Here is a 16,250-nt window from a genome sequence, read left to right as displayed (position 1 = left end):
ACAATCACTTTAACCGCCAGCAATCACCAATTGGTGTTCAATTCCCACCACTGCCTGCAAAGAACATGTATGTTATTGCTGTGAACACACGAGTTTTCTCTAGGTGCTGTGGTTTCCTCCAACATTGCAAAGATGTACGGTATGTTTAGGGTTAGTAAGTTGTGGGCAGGGTATGTTGGCACTGGACGTTTGGCGACCCTTGCAAGCTGCCCCCAGTACAATCCTGGTTGATTTGATACAGAATGACACATTTCACTGAATGTTTTGATGTACATGTGAAAAATAGAGTTGATCTTTCTTTCTTAATCGTTCTTAACAAGAAGAGGGCATGTCCCAGAAGAGAGTGTCCTTAATGATGGGTGTCACCTTGAGACATGGTCTTTTGAAGATGTCCTCAGTGGGGGGTAGGTTTGTGCCTGTGATGGAGCTGGCTGAATCTGCCTCAAGGTGGCACCCATCATCAATGTCTGCATTCTCCATTGATCCTACACATTGGAGCCTCCAGGTGGGGATGCAACCTGTCAGAATGCTCTGCTCGGTTTTTTCACAAGATCACAGGACAAAGGAGTGGAAGTAGGCCATTCGGCCCATTGAGTCTGCTCTGCCACTCCACCATGAGCTAAACTGTTGTCCCATCTAGTTCCAATTTCTGGCTTTTTCCCCATATCCCTTGATACCCTGACTAATTGGATACCTGTCAATCTCCTCCTTAAACACCCTCAATGATCGGGCCTCCACAGCTGTACATGGCAACGAATTCCATAAATCCACGACCCTCTGGCTGGAAAAAAAATTTCTCATCTCTGTTTTAAATGGGTACCCTCTAATTCTAAGACAATGGTCTCTTGTCCTGGACTCACCCACCAAGGGAAACAGCCTTTTCACATCTACTCTGTCCAACCCTTTTAGCATTCAGTTTATCAGTAGAAACTTGCTAAAGTCTTTGGTGAAATAGCAATCCTCCTCAGACTCCTAATGAAGTAAAGCCACTGGTGTACCTTTTTTGTGATTGCATCAGTATGTTGGATCCAGAATAGATCTTCAGAGATGTTGATGCCCAGGAATTTGAAGCTGCTCACCTTTTCTACTGCTGATCCCTCAATGAGGACTGGGCTGTTGTTACCTTGACTTCTCCTCCCACAATCAATTCTTTGGTCTTACTGATGTTGAGTGCAAGGTTGTGGTCCTGTACGCCTCGTGTACAGGATCTCAGAATCTGCAAAGAAACGTGGTGTCATTGGTGAATCTATAGATGCCACTTGAGCTGTACCTAATCATCTCCACTCTGAAGGGATCCATGTATTCTGAGGCTGTGCCCTCTGGTCTCAGATTCCCCCCAGCTTTGGAAACATCCTCTCCACCCACTCTATTTAGGCCTTTCAATATTTGAGAGGTTTCAATGAAATCCCCGTCCCCTTACTTCAGCAACTACAGGCTCCTCAAATGCTCCTCATACATTAACGCTTTAATTCCTGGGATCATTCTTGTGAACCTCCTCTGGACCCTCTCCAGTGCCAGCATGTCCTTTCTTAGATAAGGTCCAATTCCTTGTAAAGCCTCAGTAACGGGAACTGTTCGATGTGATAGTTCCTGTTGAGAAAGAACGGTGACAGCAAATGATCTGTCTGGAGGATAGATGGAAATATCAGGAAATGAGTGACAACTTAGGAGCAATGCACACAAAATGCTGGAGGATTTCAGCAGCCCTAGCAACATCTGGGAATAAACAGTCGATGTTTTGGGCCAAGACCCTTCATCAGGATCTGTGATAGAGTTTAAAAAGCAAAAGCTGTAACAGTGAGAACAAGATGCTGGAAATCAAAAGAGAAAGATGAAAATATTTAGGCCATTTCTAATTCAAACTCTGGAGATTGTCTGAAATTATTGAACTTAATGTCGAGTTACATGGACTGTAGTGTCTAATCAGAAGATAAGATGCTATTCCTTGGGCTTGGGTTATATTTAGTTGGAACAGTGCAAAAGTTTTCTCCAATATAGAGGAAACCACATTGTGAGGCCTGAAAGCAGTACATTTGATTGGAAGAGGTATAAGTGATTCAAAATGGAAACTATAGAATCATAGAGCAATATAGCTCAGATACGGGCCTTTTGGCCCACCTAGTCTGTGCTGATCTGTTTTTCTGTTTAGTCCTATCGACTTGCACCCAGACCATAGCCCTTCATTTCCTCATTATCGATGTACCTATCCAAATTTCTCTTAAATGTTGCAATTGAACCTGTATTTACCTCTTTAACTAGCAGTTCGTTCCACATGCGCAACATCCTTGGGTGAAGAAGTTCCCCATAATGTCTCACCTTTCACCCTAAACCTATGACCTCCAGCTCTAGTCTAGTCTAATCTCAGGGGAAAAACCTTGAATTTTTATACCCAAACTATACCCCACGAAATTTTGTATACCTCTTTAAGAACTCCCCTCACTCCCTTGTTCTCCAGGGAGGAAAGTCCTAACCTGTTCAACCTTCTCTATAACTCAGGCCTTCAAGTCCCAGGAGCATCTTTGTACTTAATATGGCAATAAGTCTAAGGGTAACAGTAGGTTAATTTTTGGATATTTTCCCCATTCCATTTGGGCTGACTTCGTTGCTGATTGTTATCACTGAAATCCCCATCTATATCTTTGTAGTGCACTCTGATGGGCCTTCCCTATACAGCTTGTAAATCTGAGCTCATTCAGAACCATTGCATGTTACTAAATTCCAATCACTCATCATCCTTTGTTTGCAGACTTCAAATTGAATAACTGCCTGATTTTAGAGTTTTCCACCTCCCTCCATGGTCTACTCATATCTGAAATCACATCCATCCTTCCATTAATCTGTAATCTACAGTAGCCCTCTGTCCCTCCTGATATCTACTCCTCCCATTTCCTGCTCCTACAGTTCCCAAGGCCCTAAATTCAAAAATGTTCCCAAAACCTTTCTACCTCTTGACCCTCACTTGTATGTTAAGATGCTGCTAAACATCTGCAACTCCCAACAAGCCATTGATCGTGCCTTAATATCTTCTCATATGAAAAGTGCCCTTCTTTTAATCCTTTCCCATAATGCTGCTGGGTTGATTTTGTTTTACTAAAACTGCAATATTATGTAGTTATTGTAGTTTTCTGTGAGGTGAGCCCAATATGCTCTAGAGATGGTAAAATGTTTGATTTAATCAGATGCAGTAACAAGGGGAGGATGTAAATTTGGTAACAAAGGTACGGAGTACCAGAGCAATGAATTAGTAAACATTTCTTTAACCCCAGCCTGCAATCTTTTGTTAATTAGATGGGAAGTGACTTACTGGAGGATGCAGAAGTAGGAAATGCTACCTCTTTAGATCAAAGAAATTAATGTTGTAGAAGTTTAAAATGGCTTAGTGCACAAAAGAGAGAAATTGCCATCTACAGAAGAGATCCTGAAGAATACTGGGAATCCTGAGCAACACACAAAATGCTGGAGGAACTCAATGTCAGGCACATCTGCAGAGGAGGATAAACAGTCAATGATTTAAGCTGAGATCCTTGGGTTTCAATGCGACTGGTTATTTCCCCTGCCTGTCTTGCTGAGCTCCAACAGCATTTTGTGTATGTTACTCAAAATTATCATGTACAAAGTTCTCTTAAATTGTCAGTAGTAGTTGGTTAAATATTGAACTATAACTACTCAGCTAGTTTATTAGCATTAAGCTGTTAATTTTGAACTTGCAGGTGTATGTTGAAGTGAACAGATTAGTAGAAGACCGTGATGACATTCAGAAGGCAGCACAAGAATTTTTCAGAAAGCTGGAACATGGGGATAAACAGACCTTGGCATTATGGGAGCACTTCAGGACTATAAGCATTGAAGAATATGAGAAAACTTACCAGGTGAGAAATTGTGAATCGGAAAGGAAATGATTAGTTTCGCCCATGTCACCCCAAACATAAGGGGAGTAAACTGGCTTAGGTTGGCTTCAATGTTGCCTTAATATACAAATTGCCTAATTAGTTTCCTAGTTAGAGAATTTTGTGCAGCAGTATTTGCTGATGATGTGCAGACAGCAACTAGTATGGAATTACACTAGTTACCACTCCATTGCACATAAAGAGGACCTGAATGGCCAGTGATTATTTAACCAGTGAATGCAGTATATTGATGATCTTAAACCCACTATCATTACATGTTACTTTGAGATTACTTATTGTGATCACAAAATTGACAGCATTTTGGAAGCAGAGAAATAGGATTGATTAAATGCACAAGTATCTTTCCTGTACATATTATGAATTGGGGGAATGAGAAAGGCTGTCATGTGGTATATTGTGTAAAAAGTTGGTTAGAAGTTGTTATGAATATACACAGCAATATATAATAGAAAAGTTAATCCAAATGTACAACAAAATAAAGTAGTTGCAGCCATATATAGTTTAACTTGGAATTCATTGTTTTTTTTACAATATTGTAATAGGCCAATTTCCAGTTTACTCCATACAAAATATGTTTTTACAGATGGGTTCTAAATTGCTCCTTTTGGAGCTATCCATATTCCAAAGATGTAGGAGACAACTTTTTCTGGCCACTGTCATTCACGGACTGAGTCCTTAATATCTGCACTGTGATCGCTCAAGTTACAGAGCAGAATACTTCTTCTCAGATGTTGAATATTAGATCAACTTCTATTATTAAATAATTGATGAATTTTTTAAAAATGAAGGTGTCATGTAAGTGAGCTAACATTGCTCCCAAAAGCAAAATGTGCCAGACATCTGAAATGAAAATAGTTAATGCTAGAAGAGCCCAGTCAGTCAGGTGGCATCTATGCAATAGAGAACACTCTGACCTGACCTAAATGATAACAGAGGTTCTGACAGAACATCACCAGCCATAAGGGGAGACACAACCCAGCTATTCGCTTCATTCCCACTCTTCCCCTCCCTCACCTGCCACCCATCCCCCTCTCACATGGTTCCACCTATCACCAATCGTCCCTTTCTCTAGCCCTTCTCCAACCCCCTCACCTTATCCCAACTATCTCCCTTTTTCTTTCCAGTCCTGATGAAAAGCTTGACCCATAGTGTTGGCTGTTCATTTCCCTCCATAGATGCTGCCTGGCCCGCTGAGTTCCTCCAGCATTTTATGTGTCGCACCAACTCTGAAATATTAACTAGCTCAGTTTCTGTCTTCACAAATGTGTTGAGTGTTATCAGCTGTTAACATTGAACAGAATTTGAATGTTGATTAATGTGGTTCAGTGTTTTTTTTTAAATGTTGCTGCAGGTTACTTTGTTGTTGATCTAAACTGGATTGTGACACATTTTTGTTGTAAGGTTCAATATAAAAATAATCATTGAATTGTATCTGATTTGTAAATGTGTATGTTCCAAAAGCGGCTTGGTGTGCACTTTGATGAGTACTCTGGAGAATCCTTGTACCATGTTAAATCACAAGAACTCCTGCAGCTGATTGATCAGAGAGGACTGCTCAAGAAAACAAAGTAAGGTTAGACTGTAATCGTTGCATATTATAAATAGCTTTGTAAAATTAATTGAATCAAAACGAGAGCCTGCTGAAATTATACTGTACATGGTTCAAAATATAAAATAAACCTCTATTCTATTAAGCAGAACCTATCTTTTGATAGGATCTACTTTATAGGATTGATGGCTATTGTATTTTAACAGATGAATACATTTAAAGTCTAACTCAAAAATGTTGCTTAAACCTGAAAAGGCCTTGATGGAGGTAGTAAGTTGAAATTTCCTTGTAGATCTCAACATATCCATCTGAGGCATTTTAATCTTAGTTCACCAACAATGTACTTTTGAGGTCAACTTAGATTTTTTCTTATGCACAGGTTTTTTTTCTCCAAAGATTTTAATACCAAAAGCAATTTCTGGGAAAGCTAATTGAGAGATGTTTTGGTGAGGATGTACTATTTGTGGTTTGGGTCTTCCAAGTGTTTCCTAAAAGAGACTGCAGGTTAATGAAGAGATCATATTAGATCACTGCAACAAGCCAGAGAGGGATCAGGACAGGTATGGAGAGAGGAACAGGCTGTGATTCGATTCCATTTGGAAACTGCCACTATGTCTTTGGATTATGTTGTCAAGGATGTAACTGAGCAAATATTTATCCAAGAATAAAACCTGGTGGATAGATAGGGAAGGGTTAATTGGGCGATAGCCTAACAGTGCAGTGGTGTCGTTCTTACTTCGTCGCCTCTGTTAAAGATTAATAAGAAAATGTACTCTACAAGTGGAATCATGAAACTAAATGATAACAGAGATAGTGGAGGAGGCTAATAAAATCAGTTGTGTCAAAGTCCGTGGGTTGTAGACAACAGTGATACTGCACTGTGGTCATAATCACAGAGAATATAGTTTGTGATAATTATCTGTAGGTGCTGTTAAAATATGATAGAGTACAGATCCATACCGAACAATACTAATCTTTCGGCCCATGATGCTGTGCCAACCTATATCAACCTACTGCACGCACAATCTGACCCATCCCTGCTACAATCGCCCACAGTCCTCCATTTTTCTTTCATCCATGTGCCTATATAATTGTCTCTCAAATGTCTGTAATGTGGCAGCCTCAGTCACCAATCCCAGCAATGCACTTCAGGCACTTAACGCTGTCTGTGTTTTTTAAAAAAACCTGTCTATCTATGCTCTTTTAATCTTAAACACCTCTGTGATTGGGTGAATAGAAAAGAGGTTATGAGCGGGAAAGATCTATTGGAAATGGAACATTCAAAGACATTGCAGAGCAAAGGAGGGCTGAAAGTGGGATGTATCCAAAACACCAACATGGAACTCTATTGATTCTTATGCCTTAGCCATTTTCTATCACCAACAGCTTTCGATTTTCCATCTAATGAGCTAATACCTCTTCCCTGCTTAAAAACCTACAGCCCTCTGCTGTGTACTCAGCAGGCTGTTTAAACTCATCATTACATTCATTCTCCCTTAAGATTGTTACAAACACTTTGTTCCTTCATGCTTACTGGGAGCTGCTGTGTTTCCTACATACAACAGTAACTCTCATTTTTAAAAGCTGCTACATGAGATGATGAGATGGCAGAAGGTGCCACATAAATCCATATCTATATGTCTGTTTTAAAAGATTTGCAAAATAACTGAAAATGACATCTCCTACTTCTAAACCATCTATTCTCATTGACGCTTCCATTTTGAGACTTTCCATTTCAAAAGTGAATGAATATTAATGCAGGCCATGAAATGAGTAAAAGTTGATGGAGTATGTGTTTTGTTAACAAGCAACGCTCTACAAAAATGGTAATGGTATGGGTTGTGACAAGTCTTGGGTTATAGAAAGATATTGATCAGCTTTTAGATTGAGCAAAGCAATGTGACGAAATTTGAAATGTATTTTAAATCTGACAAACACAATGAATTATAGCGGCCTATGGAGTATTGAGAAACAAGAAGAGTTTGGCGTATTATTCCAAAGACATGTGATAGACAATAGATACTGTGGTAAAGATGGTAAACAGAATGTTACTCTTAATCTAGTTGTGACATAGAATTTAGAGCAGGGAAGTTAAGGTGCAACTTTGCACGCCAGCAGCATGTAGTCATTGGGCACAAAACTCTGCAGATGCTGGGAATCTTCAGCAACACACACAAACATAAAGGCAGCTTTATTTTCTTCATTCCTGCATTAAATTAATGAAACAGTGATGCCACCCTGAGGGTGGAACCTGTGTCAGTCCATGGCCTCCTCTTGTGCCAAGATGATGAGTTCTCTGTCAGGTTGGAGGAGCAACACCTTGTATTCCATCTGGCTATCCTCCACCCTGATGGTATGGATATCAATTTATCTGGCTATCCTCCACCCTGATGGTATGGATATCAATTTATCTGGCTATCCTCCACCCTGACGGTATGGATATCAATTTATCTGGCTATCCTCCACCCTGACGGTATGAATACCAATTTATCTGGCTATCCTCCACCCTGACGGTATGAATATCAATTTATCTGGCTATCCTCCACCCTGACGGTATGAATATCAATTTATCTGGCTATCCTCCACCCTGACGGTATGAATATCAATTTATCTGGCTATCCTCCACCCTGACGGTATGAATATCAATTTATCTGGCTATCCTCCACCCTGACGGTATGACTATCAATTTATCCTTCTGGTGAACAAAATTCCCCTCCCCCATTCCCCACTCTGATCTTTTATTTCTTCTCACCTGCCTATTACTTCCCCTTGGGTCCCCGCCTTCCCTTTCTCCTATTTCACCTCTCCTGTCAAATCCTTCCTTCTCCACTCCTTGACCCTTCCCACCCACCTGGTTTCCCCCACCACTTTCCAGTTAACCTCTTTCCCCTCCACCCCCCATCTTTTAATTTAGGCATCTCCCCACTTTCCTTCTAGACCTGATGAAGGGTCTTAGCCCAAAATGTCAACTGTTTAGTCTTTTCCATAGATGGCCTGACCTGCTGAGTTCCTGTGTGTGGTACATGTTTCATCCTGTTTATTTGTACAGGCATGGAGTTGGAGTGGTTGATCTTTCACCAAAAGGTGATCTCTCCAGTTATGCCAAAATGGTTCGAAATGATGGGACGTCCCTCTACTTGACCAGGTAAACCTTTAATTGAAATTTACTTTAATTACAGTAAATTAAAAGATTAGTAAGTAAAATAGTTACCCAGATGCCTGACATTGTGCAATAAAGTAGACCATACCAATATTTTTCCGTACAATCCCATTGTATGTTCCTTTGTTCACCTGCTAATCTGTTAACCTGACCTATTTAGGGAAAATGCTAGAATCTACAACTACCTCCAGCTACCTACCTCGTTTAGAGCTTTTACCTTTGGCAATCCTAGCCTCACCTTATCCAAGGTTTCACCATTATTCAGTCCTTCTCTCTCCCAAACTTTCTGCAACTTAAAACCAATTTATTTTCTTTCTTTCCCAGATGTGACAGTCTTTGAACTGAAACATTAACTCCATTTTCTCTTCTACAGACGCTGCCTGACCACTTGAGTGTTCCGTTTTTCTTTTAGATATCCAGTATCTATATTTGATTTCCATTTCATTATTTTCACATTTTTGTGAAGACCATTTCATGGAAGAAATTGATAGCACATCAAGAGGCCTTTTGGCCCAGTTCAAAGGTTAATTTTATTGTCAAAGTTTTTATGCACAATACAACTCTGATGTTTGTCTTCTCCAGATAGCCATTAAATAAATACAGAAAGACCATGAAATAAAAGGCATCAATTTCCCACCGCCCTGGCACAATAAAGGAAAAATAAAACTCACAGATCCCAAAAATCCCCCCCCCCCCACAGCAATGATCTTTCAAGAATCAATAGATTCTAGAATGGTTCTAGAGGACTGGAAAATTACAAATGCAAACGTTACTCCTCCCTTTCAGAAGGGAAGGGAACAAAAGCCAGGAAATTATTGGCCAGGTAGCCTGACTTCAGATGTTGGTGTCTATTATTAAGGATGAGGTTTCAGGACATTTGGAGATAAAATAGGCCAAAGTCAGCATGGTTTCTTTAAGGGAAAATCTTGCCTGACAAATCTGTCAGGATAAACAAAAGAGAGTCAGTGGATGTTGTTAACTTGGATTTTCAGAAGGTTCAGAAACTTTGGATTTTGACAAGATGCTGCACACAAGACTGCTAAGTAAGCTAAATACCCATGGTATTACAGGAAAGATACTAGCAGGGATAGAAGATTGGCTGGCTGCAGGAGACAAACAGTGGGAATAAAGGGGGCCTTTTCTGGATAGCTGCTGATGACTCGTGGTGTTCTGCAAGGGCCTGTGTTGGGGCCGCTTCTTTTCAAGTTATATGTCAATGCTTTGGATGACAGAATTGATGACTTTGTAGCCAGGTTTGCAGACAATACAAAGATAGGCGGAGGGGCATTTAGTGCTTGGGATGCAGAGAGTCTGCAGAAAGACTTAAATTAGGAGAAATGGGGAAAGAGGCAGCAGATGGAATATAATGTAGGGTCATGCACTTTAGAAGGCATAAAGCCATAGACTATCTTTTAAATGGGGAGCAAATTTGGAAATAAGAGGTGCAAGAGGACCTGGGAGGCTTTGAGCAGGATTCCCTAAAGGTTAACTTGCAGATTGAGTTGATGGTAAAGAAGGTAAATGCAATATTGGTATTGCATCTGTGCGCAACCTCTGTATTCCTGAAGCTTGTGTTTGAGCATTTCGATGTCACTCTGAGTGCTCATTCTCTACTTTGACTAGTGATGGGGCAGAGAATTCCAAAGAGACGGTGGGGAGTTGCATTTCTTCAAGAAGGCTTAGAGCACATCCTTCAGCCACTTCCTCTGTCTCCATGATAATATCTTCCCATCATAGCTTGGCATGGAGTGTCTATTTCAGGACTCTGCTGTCAGGCTTGGGACCAACATGACCTCCCTAATTTAGTTAGCTGAGTATACAGTATTGTTTGAAATATGGTGCATGTTTACTTGATAGGAGACCTCTTGATAATCAGTGAGCTGAATGGTTGAAGCATCTCCCATGGGAATAATGGTTGTTACTTCATGATCTTGTTTGCAGGGATATTGCAGCTGCTGCAGATCGAATGGAGAAATACAACTTTGACAAAATGATATATGTGGTAGGTAACTAAGGCGAGCTACAACATGCTCTTAGGAGGTAGAAATTCATCCTTGTTGGCAAAAGACCTGTATATCATAGGATCAGAATTAGGCTATTTGGCCTATTGTCTGCTCTATGTGGCTGATTTACTATCCCTCTCAACCCCATTCCCTTGTCTTCCTTTACTAATTAAGAACCTATCATTCTTTGCTTTAAGTATACCCAATGGCTTTACCTCCACAGACACCTGTAACAAAGAATACCTGTAGATTTGCCACCCTCTGGTTAAAGAGGTTCCTCCTCATCTCTGTTCTAAGAGAATGTCTTTGTATTCTAAGCTGTGCCCTCTGGTCCTAGACTTCCTCCATAAAAGGAAACATGCTCTCCAGATCCACTTTATCTAGGGGTTTCAATGATATTCCACTCTAAGTCTTCTAAACTCCAGTGAGTACAGACCCAGAGGCATCAAACTCTCTTCATACATTAACCTTGTCATTCCCAGGATCAAGTCCGATGAACCTCTTCTGGACGTTCTCCAATGCCAGCAGATTATATCTTAAATAAAAGGCCCAAAACTGCTCACAGTACTCCAAGTGCGGTGTGACCAGTGCCTTATAAAGCCTCACTATGTGCTAAATCTGTAGCATCGCAGGGCTTTCAAGTCATACTCTGCCTATAAAAAAGATATACAGGAGCAGATTGTCTAACACATTTAGTACATGTATCCGGAGATGAATTTCTATCAAATTGCATAAGAATTCATGCATTTTCTGTGTAATGATTATATATAGTGGATTTGATCGTGCATTAATTCTACAAGAACATTCTTTTCCTTCAGAAATTTTATTAAATTGGCTTGTCCATGTTTGTATACTCTCAACTAAAATAATAATTGAAGTGAAATTATCTTTTGTTGAATCTGTGCTCTGATATAAAATATTTTGTAGGCAAAATAATCGAACTATAAATCCATGTGATTTTCTTGGCACAGTACATTGTGTGATTATTTTGATAAATGTATTGATAAATTCATAAATTTTACATTTGAATTAGATGCATTTAGATGCAATATTCAAGCAAACTTTAACAATTTTCTCCACCCCTTTTCCATTTAAAAAAGAAAAAATGCCTTTTGTTTGACACAGGAAAATTGGCATTCAACCCAGCAGAGCTGTCCCAGCCACTTCTATTCCACCTCACTACGTTGCTTCCCAGTTCTTGTTTCCATATTCTCCTTGTGACCAATTCTTGCATGTCTGACAACTTGTCTCTCTCTTTAATTGATCTTTTGCCACTTTAGTTAAAGGAGTAATTTTACAGCAGCCAATCAACTACCAGTACATCTGTGGGATGTTGAGGAAACTGGAGAATGTTTATGGATTTTACCCAAAGTCAGAATTAAGTATAGGTCCCAGCATTAACCCCTGTATCATGTGCTCTCTTCCTTTCTCTGGTCATTATCATGCCTCTTCTAATTGATGTCGGGTGGACTCTCACCAATGCATTCATATAATTTTCTGAATCAGCCTGAGATGATGCTTCTTTCTCCCCATGGAAAAACATCTCACTTTTATTCTGTGCTTTCATAGAGCCACGCTTGGGATTGAGACTGCAACTTATAAGGAAGTGCAGATAAACTGCTTGCTCCTATTAGTTTAAGTATGTTCCTCTAGTGGTATTTAATTATGTATTTCCTCTAGTGGTTTAATGTTAACATCCCTTTGCTTCATAAGAAAACACAGGTATACACTACCTGCCCAACTGTAGTATTAAGGTTGCTTTCTTTTATACTTTTCACAAGACCTTAATTTTATTTTGAAGGGATGTTACACAAGAACTTCTTTGTTTCAGCAAATTTACTAAACAATCTGAAGCAGGTTTCTTTTAATTTGATTATTCCAGAAAGTGCCATGAAAGTAGTTTGAAAAAAAACCACATATTTGGTACCCAGCAGCTTTTTCTGAGAATCATTAGTGCAATTTTCATATTGATCGCTCTTGTGTTCTTCAGACAGATAAAGAGCAGCGCACTCATTTTCAGCAAATGTTTGAAACACTGAAGATCCTGGGCTTTAACTGGACAGAACGGTAGGTCATGAAAGAATGCACATTGTAACAATTCTAAAGGGTCGTGAAGGTGGATGTGGAGGTGTTTCAGCTTTCTCAGAATTGAATGTCACTTATTACAAATGCACATAGTACAAGTTTTTTTGAGAGGAATAGAGAGCTGATGTTTCAGGCCAAGACCTTTCATAGTCTGATGAAGAGTCTCTGTCTGAAACATCAGCTCTTTATTCCTCTCCATAGATGCTGCCTGACCTTCTGCGTTCATCCAGCATTTTTTTATGTGTTATTCTGGATTTCCAGCATCTGTAGAATCTCTTGTTTTTGCACAAGTATTTTCTTCTCTAAATGTTGTGAGTTTTTGGAACTCTTTTCCTTAAGGGGTAGTTGAAGCAATTTTTGCATACTATAAATTCAAGCTTCCCTATTCTCCATTAGCAGCCTGTGGAAAAACAGACTTATTGTCATAGTCTTGGGCCTTTCTTGCAACTAAACTAATGTGATGGTCAAAATAGTTATTGTCTCAATATATTTATGCCATTTTCTATTACATCCTTTAAGGTGGACTAGAATTTCTTGGTACGTATATATATTTCAAGATGAGCTGCAATGAATGCTTTAACACAGGTCACTAGCTTGCAGGCTCAGGCAGATGTTTCTTGAAGATCAACCAAAAAATAAATAGAAGGAGAAAATACAGATTCTATGGCTTCTCAAATAGTTTTGAAGAAATAAGTATTTTTGTGCCTTGTGGAATAAATTGAAGACACTCCAGAGTTTGCTCTATTGAAAATCTTAAAGGAATTGTTTGACTTAATATTTATATTTTAATAATTTATAGTAAAAATAACAATTGTATTTGTTAAGTAAATCACAAAACAAGACTGAACAAGAAACTGCAGTCGCTGGGATCTGAAGCAGCATAGGAACTCAATCATCGAGCAGCATCTGTGGTCTCGACCTGAAACATCAACTATCCATTTCCGTCAATACATGCTGCCTGACCCACTGAGTTTGTGCAAAATGAAACAGTGGCCAGATAGTGACAAAGGCTTTTACAAATGTACAGTACACTCTGTTAATTTGTGTGTTGAATAAAGTTAAGGAAACTGAACTGTCATGTGTTTCCCCACCCCCAGGTGTCAGCATGTACCCTTTGGGTTAGTGAAAGGAATGAAGACTCGGAAAGGAGATGTTGTTTTTCTAGAAGATGTTCTGAATGAAGCACGCACCAGAATGCTGCAAAACATGGCTGCCTCAAAGAGTGAGTACATAACTCCTAGTTAATGGACTTTTAAAATGTGTTTATTTTTAAGGTCTTTTCCTTCCCTGATAATGAGTACAGCCATTTCCAGGAGTGGAGCCCACTGGTAAATTGCCTGAACTATCAGAGAGACCTCTGTAGTTACTGATGAATTATTTGTAATGGGAGGACCTTACACATCTGTCAAATCTTTGGGTATTCCCAAGGCACTTTACAACCATTGGAAAACATTTTATGTATGATTGCTATTGTGTATTGTTTCTGCAGTAGCAATGAATTTTTTAAACAGCAAATTCCTTCAGCAATATCATGCTAATGACTAGATGGTCACTTCCTGTGCAGCTTATTGGGAGAGAAATTGGCACAGGCTACTGAGAACTCCTTAGGATTATTCTGAAGGGTGGAGATTTTTATAACCATCTGAATATAGCTGGCAGTACCTTGGATTTATATCTCATCCAAACAAATGTTCTTTTCTGAATCGGAATCAGTTTTAATATCACTGGCGTATGTCGTGAAATTTGTTTTCCAGCAGCAATACATTGCAATACATAATAATTTTAAAAAGCTACAAATTACAACAAGAGAAAGTGTGTGTGTATGTTTTTTTTTAATTTGTTATATAGTAAATTAAGTTTAAAAAAATATTGAAGTAGTGTTCATGGATTCATTTCCATTCAAAAATCTGATGGCGGAGAGGAAGAAGCTGTTCCTGAAGAGAGCGGCTTCATGCTCCTGTACCACCTCCTTGATGGTAGCAATGGGAATATGGTGCGTTCTGGGTAATGGGTGTACTTAATGATGGATGCTGCTTTTTTGAGGCACCGCCTCTGTAAGGTGTCCTCGGGATGCTGGAAGGCTAGTGCCCATGATGGAGCTGGCTGAGTTTACAACTTTCTGCAGCTTTTTCTGATCCTGTGCAGTGGCCTCTCCATACCAGACAGTGATGCAGCCAGTTAGAATACTCCCTATGGTACATCTGTAGAAATTTGCGAGAGTCTTTGTTGACTTAACCACCAAGAGGACCACAACCTTGTCGTGGTTTGGAAGCTCGTGTGCCTCAATGGCTCAGAGTGCTATGTTGGCTGAGGTCAGGGCTTTATGCTTTGGCTCTTGGTGGGGTCACCCATGCCCAACAGATGAAAGGCAGAGGACAGACTAAGAGTTGTCCACCAGTCCTCCAGGGTTGGGCTTTTAGCTCAGGGTTGAGTCCCCTGGCTAGTAAAAATTTGTTACGGAAACAGCAGTGAAGAATCTTTCTACATCTGAGTGTGACGGTATTCCTGAATCGACATGCGGGACTTGCATGACTGACAGTAGTGAAAACCGGAAGGAAGCCCTGAACACCACCAGAGATGGAGGACCTTCATCGCTGCCCTAAACGCCAGCGGCATAACAGGCAGTAAGTAAGTTTGGTGACATACCAAGTCTCCCCCAACTCCTAGTTAAATAAAGCCCCTACCGTGCTTTCTTTGCAATTGCATCAATATGTTGGGCCTAGGATAGATCTTCAGAGATGTTGACACTCTGGAACTTGAAACTACTCACCCTGATTCTTCAATGAGGACTGGTGTGTGTGCCTTCGATTTACCCTTGCTGAAGTCCACAATCAGTTCGTGGGGCTTGCAGATGTTGAGCACAAGGTTGTTATTGCGAAACCACTCAAGCAGTGTTCTGTCTCACTTCTGTATGACACCTCATCACCTGAAATTCTACCAACAATAGCTGTGTCATCAGTAAGTTTATAAACGGCATTTTAGATGTGTCTAGCCGTACATTTCTAAATGAAGATAACAGTGATGCATTCTGAACTGAAGTATTATGTTTCAGAACCGTCTGATTAATCATTGACCTGAGACACTGACACCACAGTTCCTGTCTATCCTCCTGGGTATTTCCAATACTTGATTTAATTTAGGATTTCTGCAGTCTTTGTGGCCTGTTTCAGGCAGATTCATATTGATCAAACATATAAATTTCTGCTACACATCAGATGACGCATCCACTATTTTAAGTCAATATCAAATATTTAGAAGGCCAGTTTTAATCTGGTTATGTATCTCCGTTGTCTTACTGAATATGGCCTAAGCTTTAGTGTTTTTCAGTAAGAGATAATGCAAGTCCAAAAATTTATAAAATAATTATAATTAGGACAAGTAGTTTACAGGATCAAAGTTCAAAGTAAGTTTAACAAAGTACATATATAACACCATATACATTTTCTTGCGGGCATAAATTCATAATTGAATAATAACCATGGTAGAGTCAATAAAAGACCACACCTACTTGAATATTTGTAGGAAATCTGTAAAAGATCAGTTTA

General features: G+C 39.7%; 1 protein-coding gene across 2 annotated transcripts in view; it reads left to right on the top strand.

Annotated features, from left to right (window-relative positions):
• Positions 1–16,250, top strand: part of rars2 (arginyl-tRNA synthetase 2, mitochondrial) — a 53,599-nt gene that overhangs the window by 19,503 nt on the left and 17,846 nt on the right. For both annotated transcript variants that reach the window (XM_063040357.1, XM_063040356.1), the window contains exons 9-14: positions 3,711–3,869; positions 5,370–5,476; positions 8,507–8,602; positions 10,559–10,619; positions 12,611–12,687; positions 13,803–13,927. In XM_063040357.1, the coding sequence (XP_062896427.1) occupies positions 3,711–3,869; positions 5,370–5,476; positions 8,507–8,602; positions 10,559–10,619; positions 12,611–12,687; positions 13,803–13,927 (625 nt within the window). The remainder of the gene's footprint in view (positions 1–3,710; positions 3,870–5,369; positions 5,477–8,506; positions 8,603–10,558; positions 10,620–12,610; positions 12,688–13,802; positions 13,928–16,250) is intronic.

The sequence above is a fragment of the Mobula hypostoma genome, chromosome 2, assembly GCF_963921235.1.
Source record: "Mobula hypostoma chromosome 2, sMobHyp1.1, whole genome shotgun sequence".
NCBI classification, from domain to species: domain Eukaryota; kingdom Metazoa; phylum Chordata; class Chondrichthyes; order Myliobatiformes; family Myliobatidae; genus Mobula; species Mobula hypostoma.
This window is presented reverse-complemented; position numbering and strand designations above follow the sequence as displayed.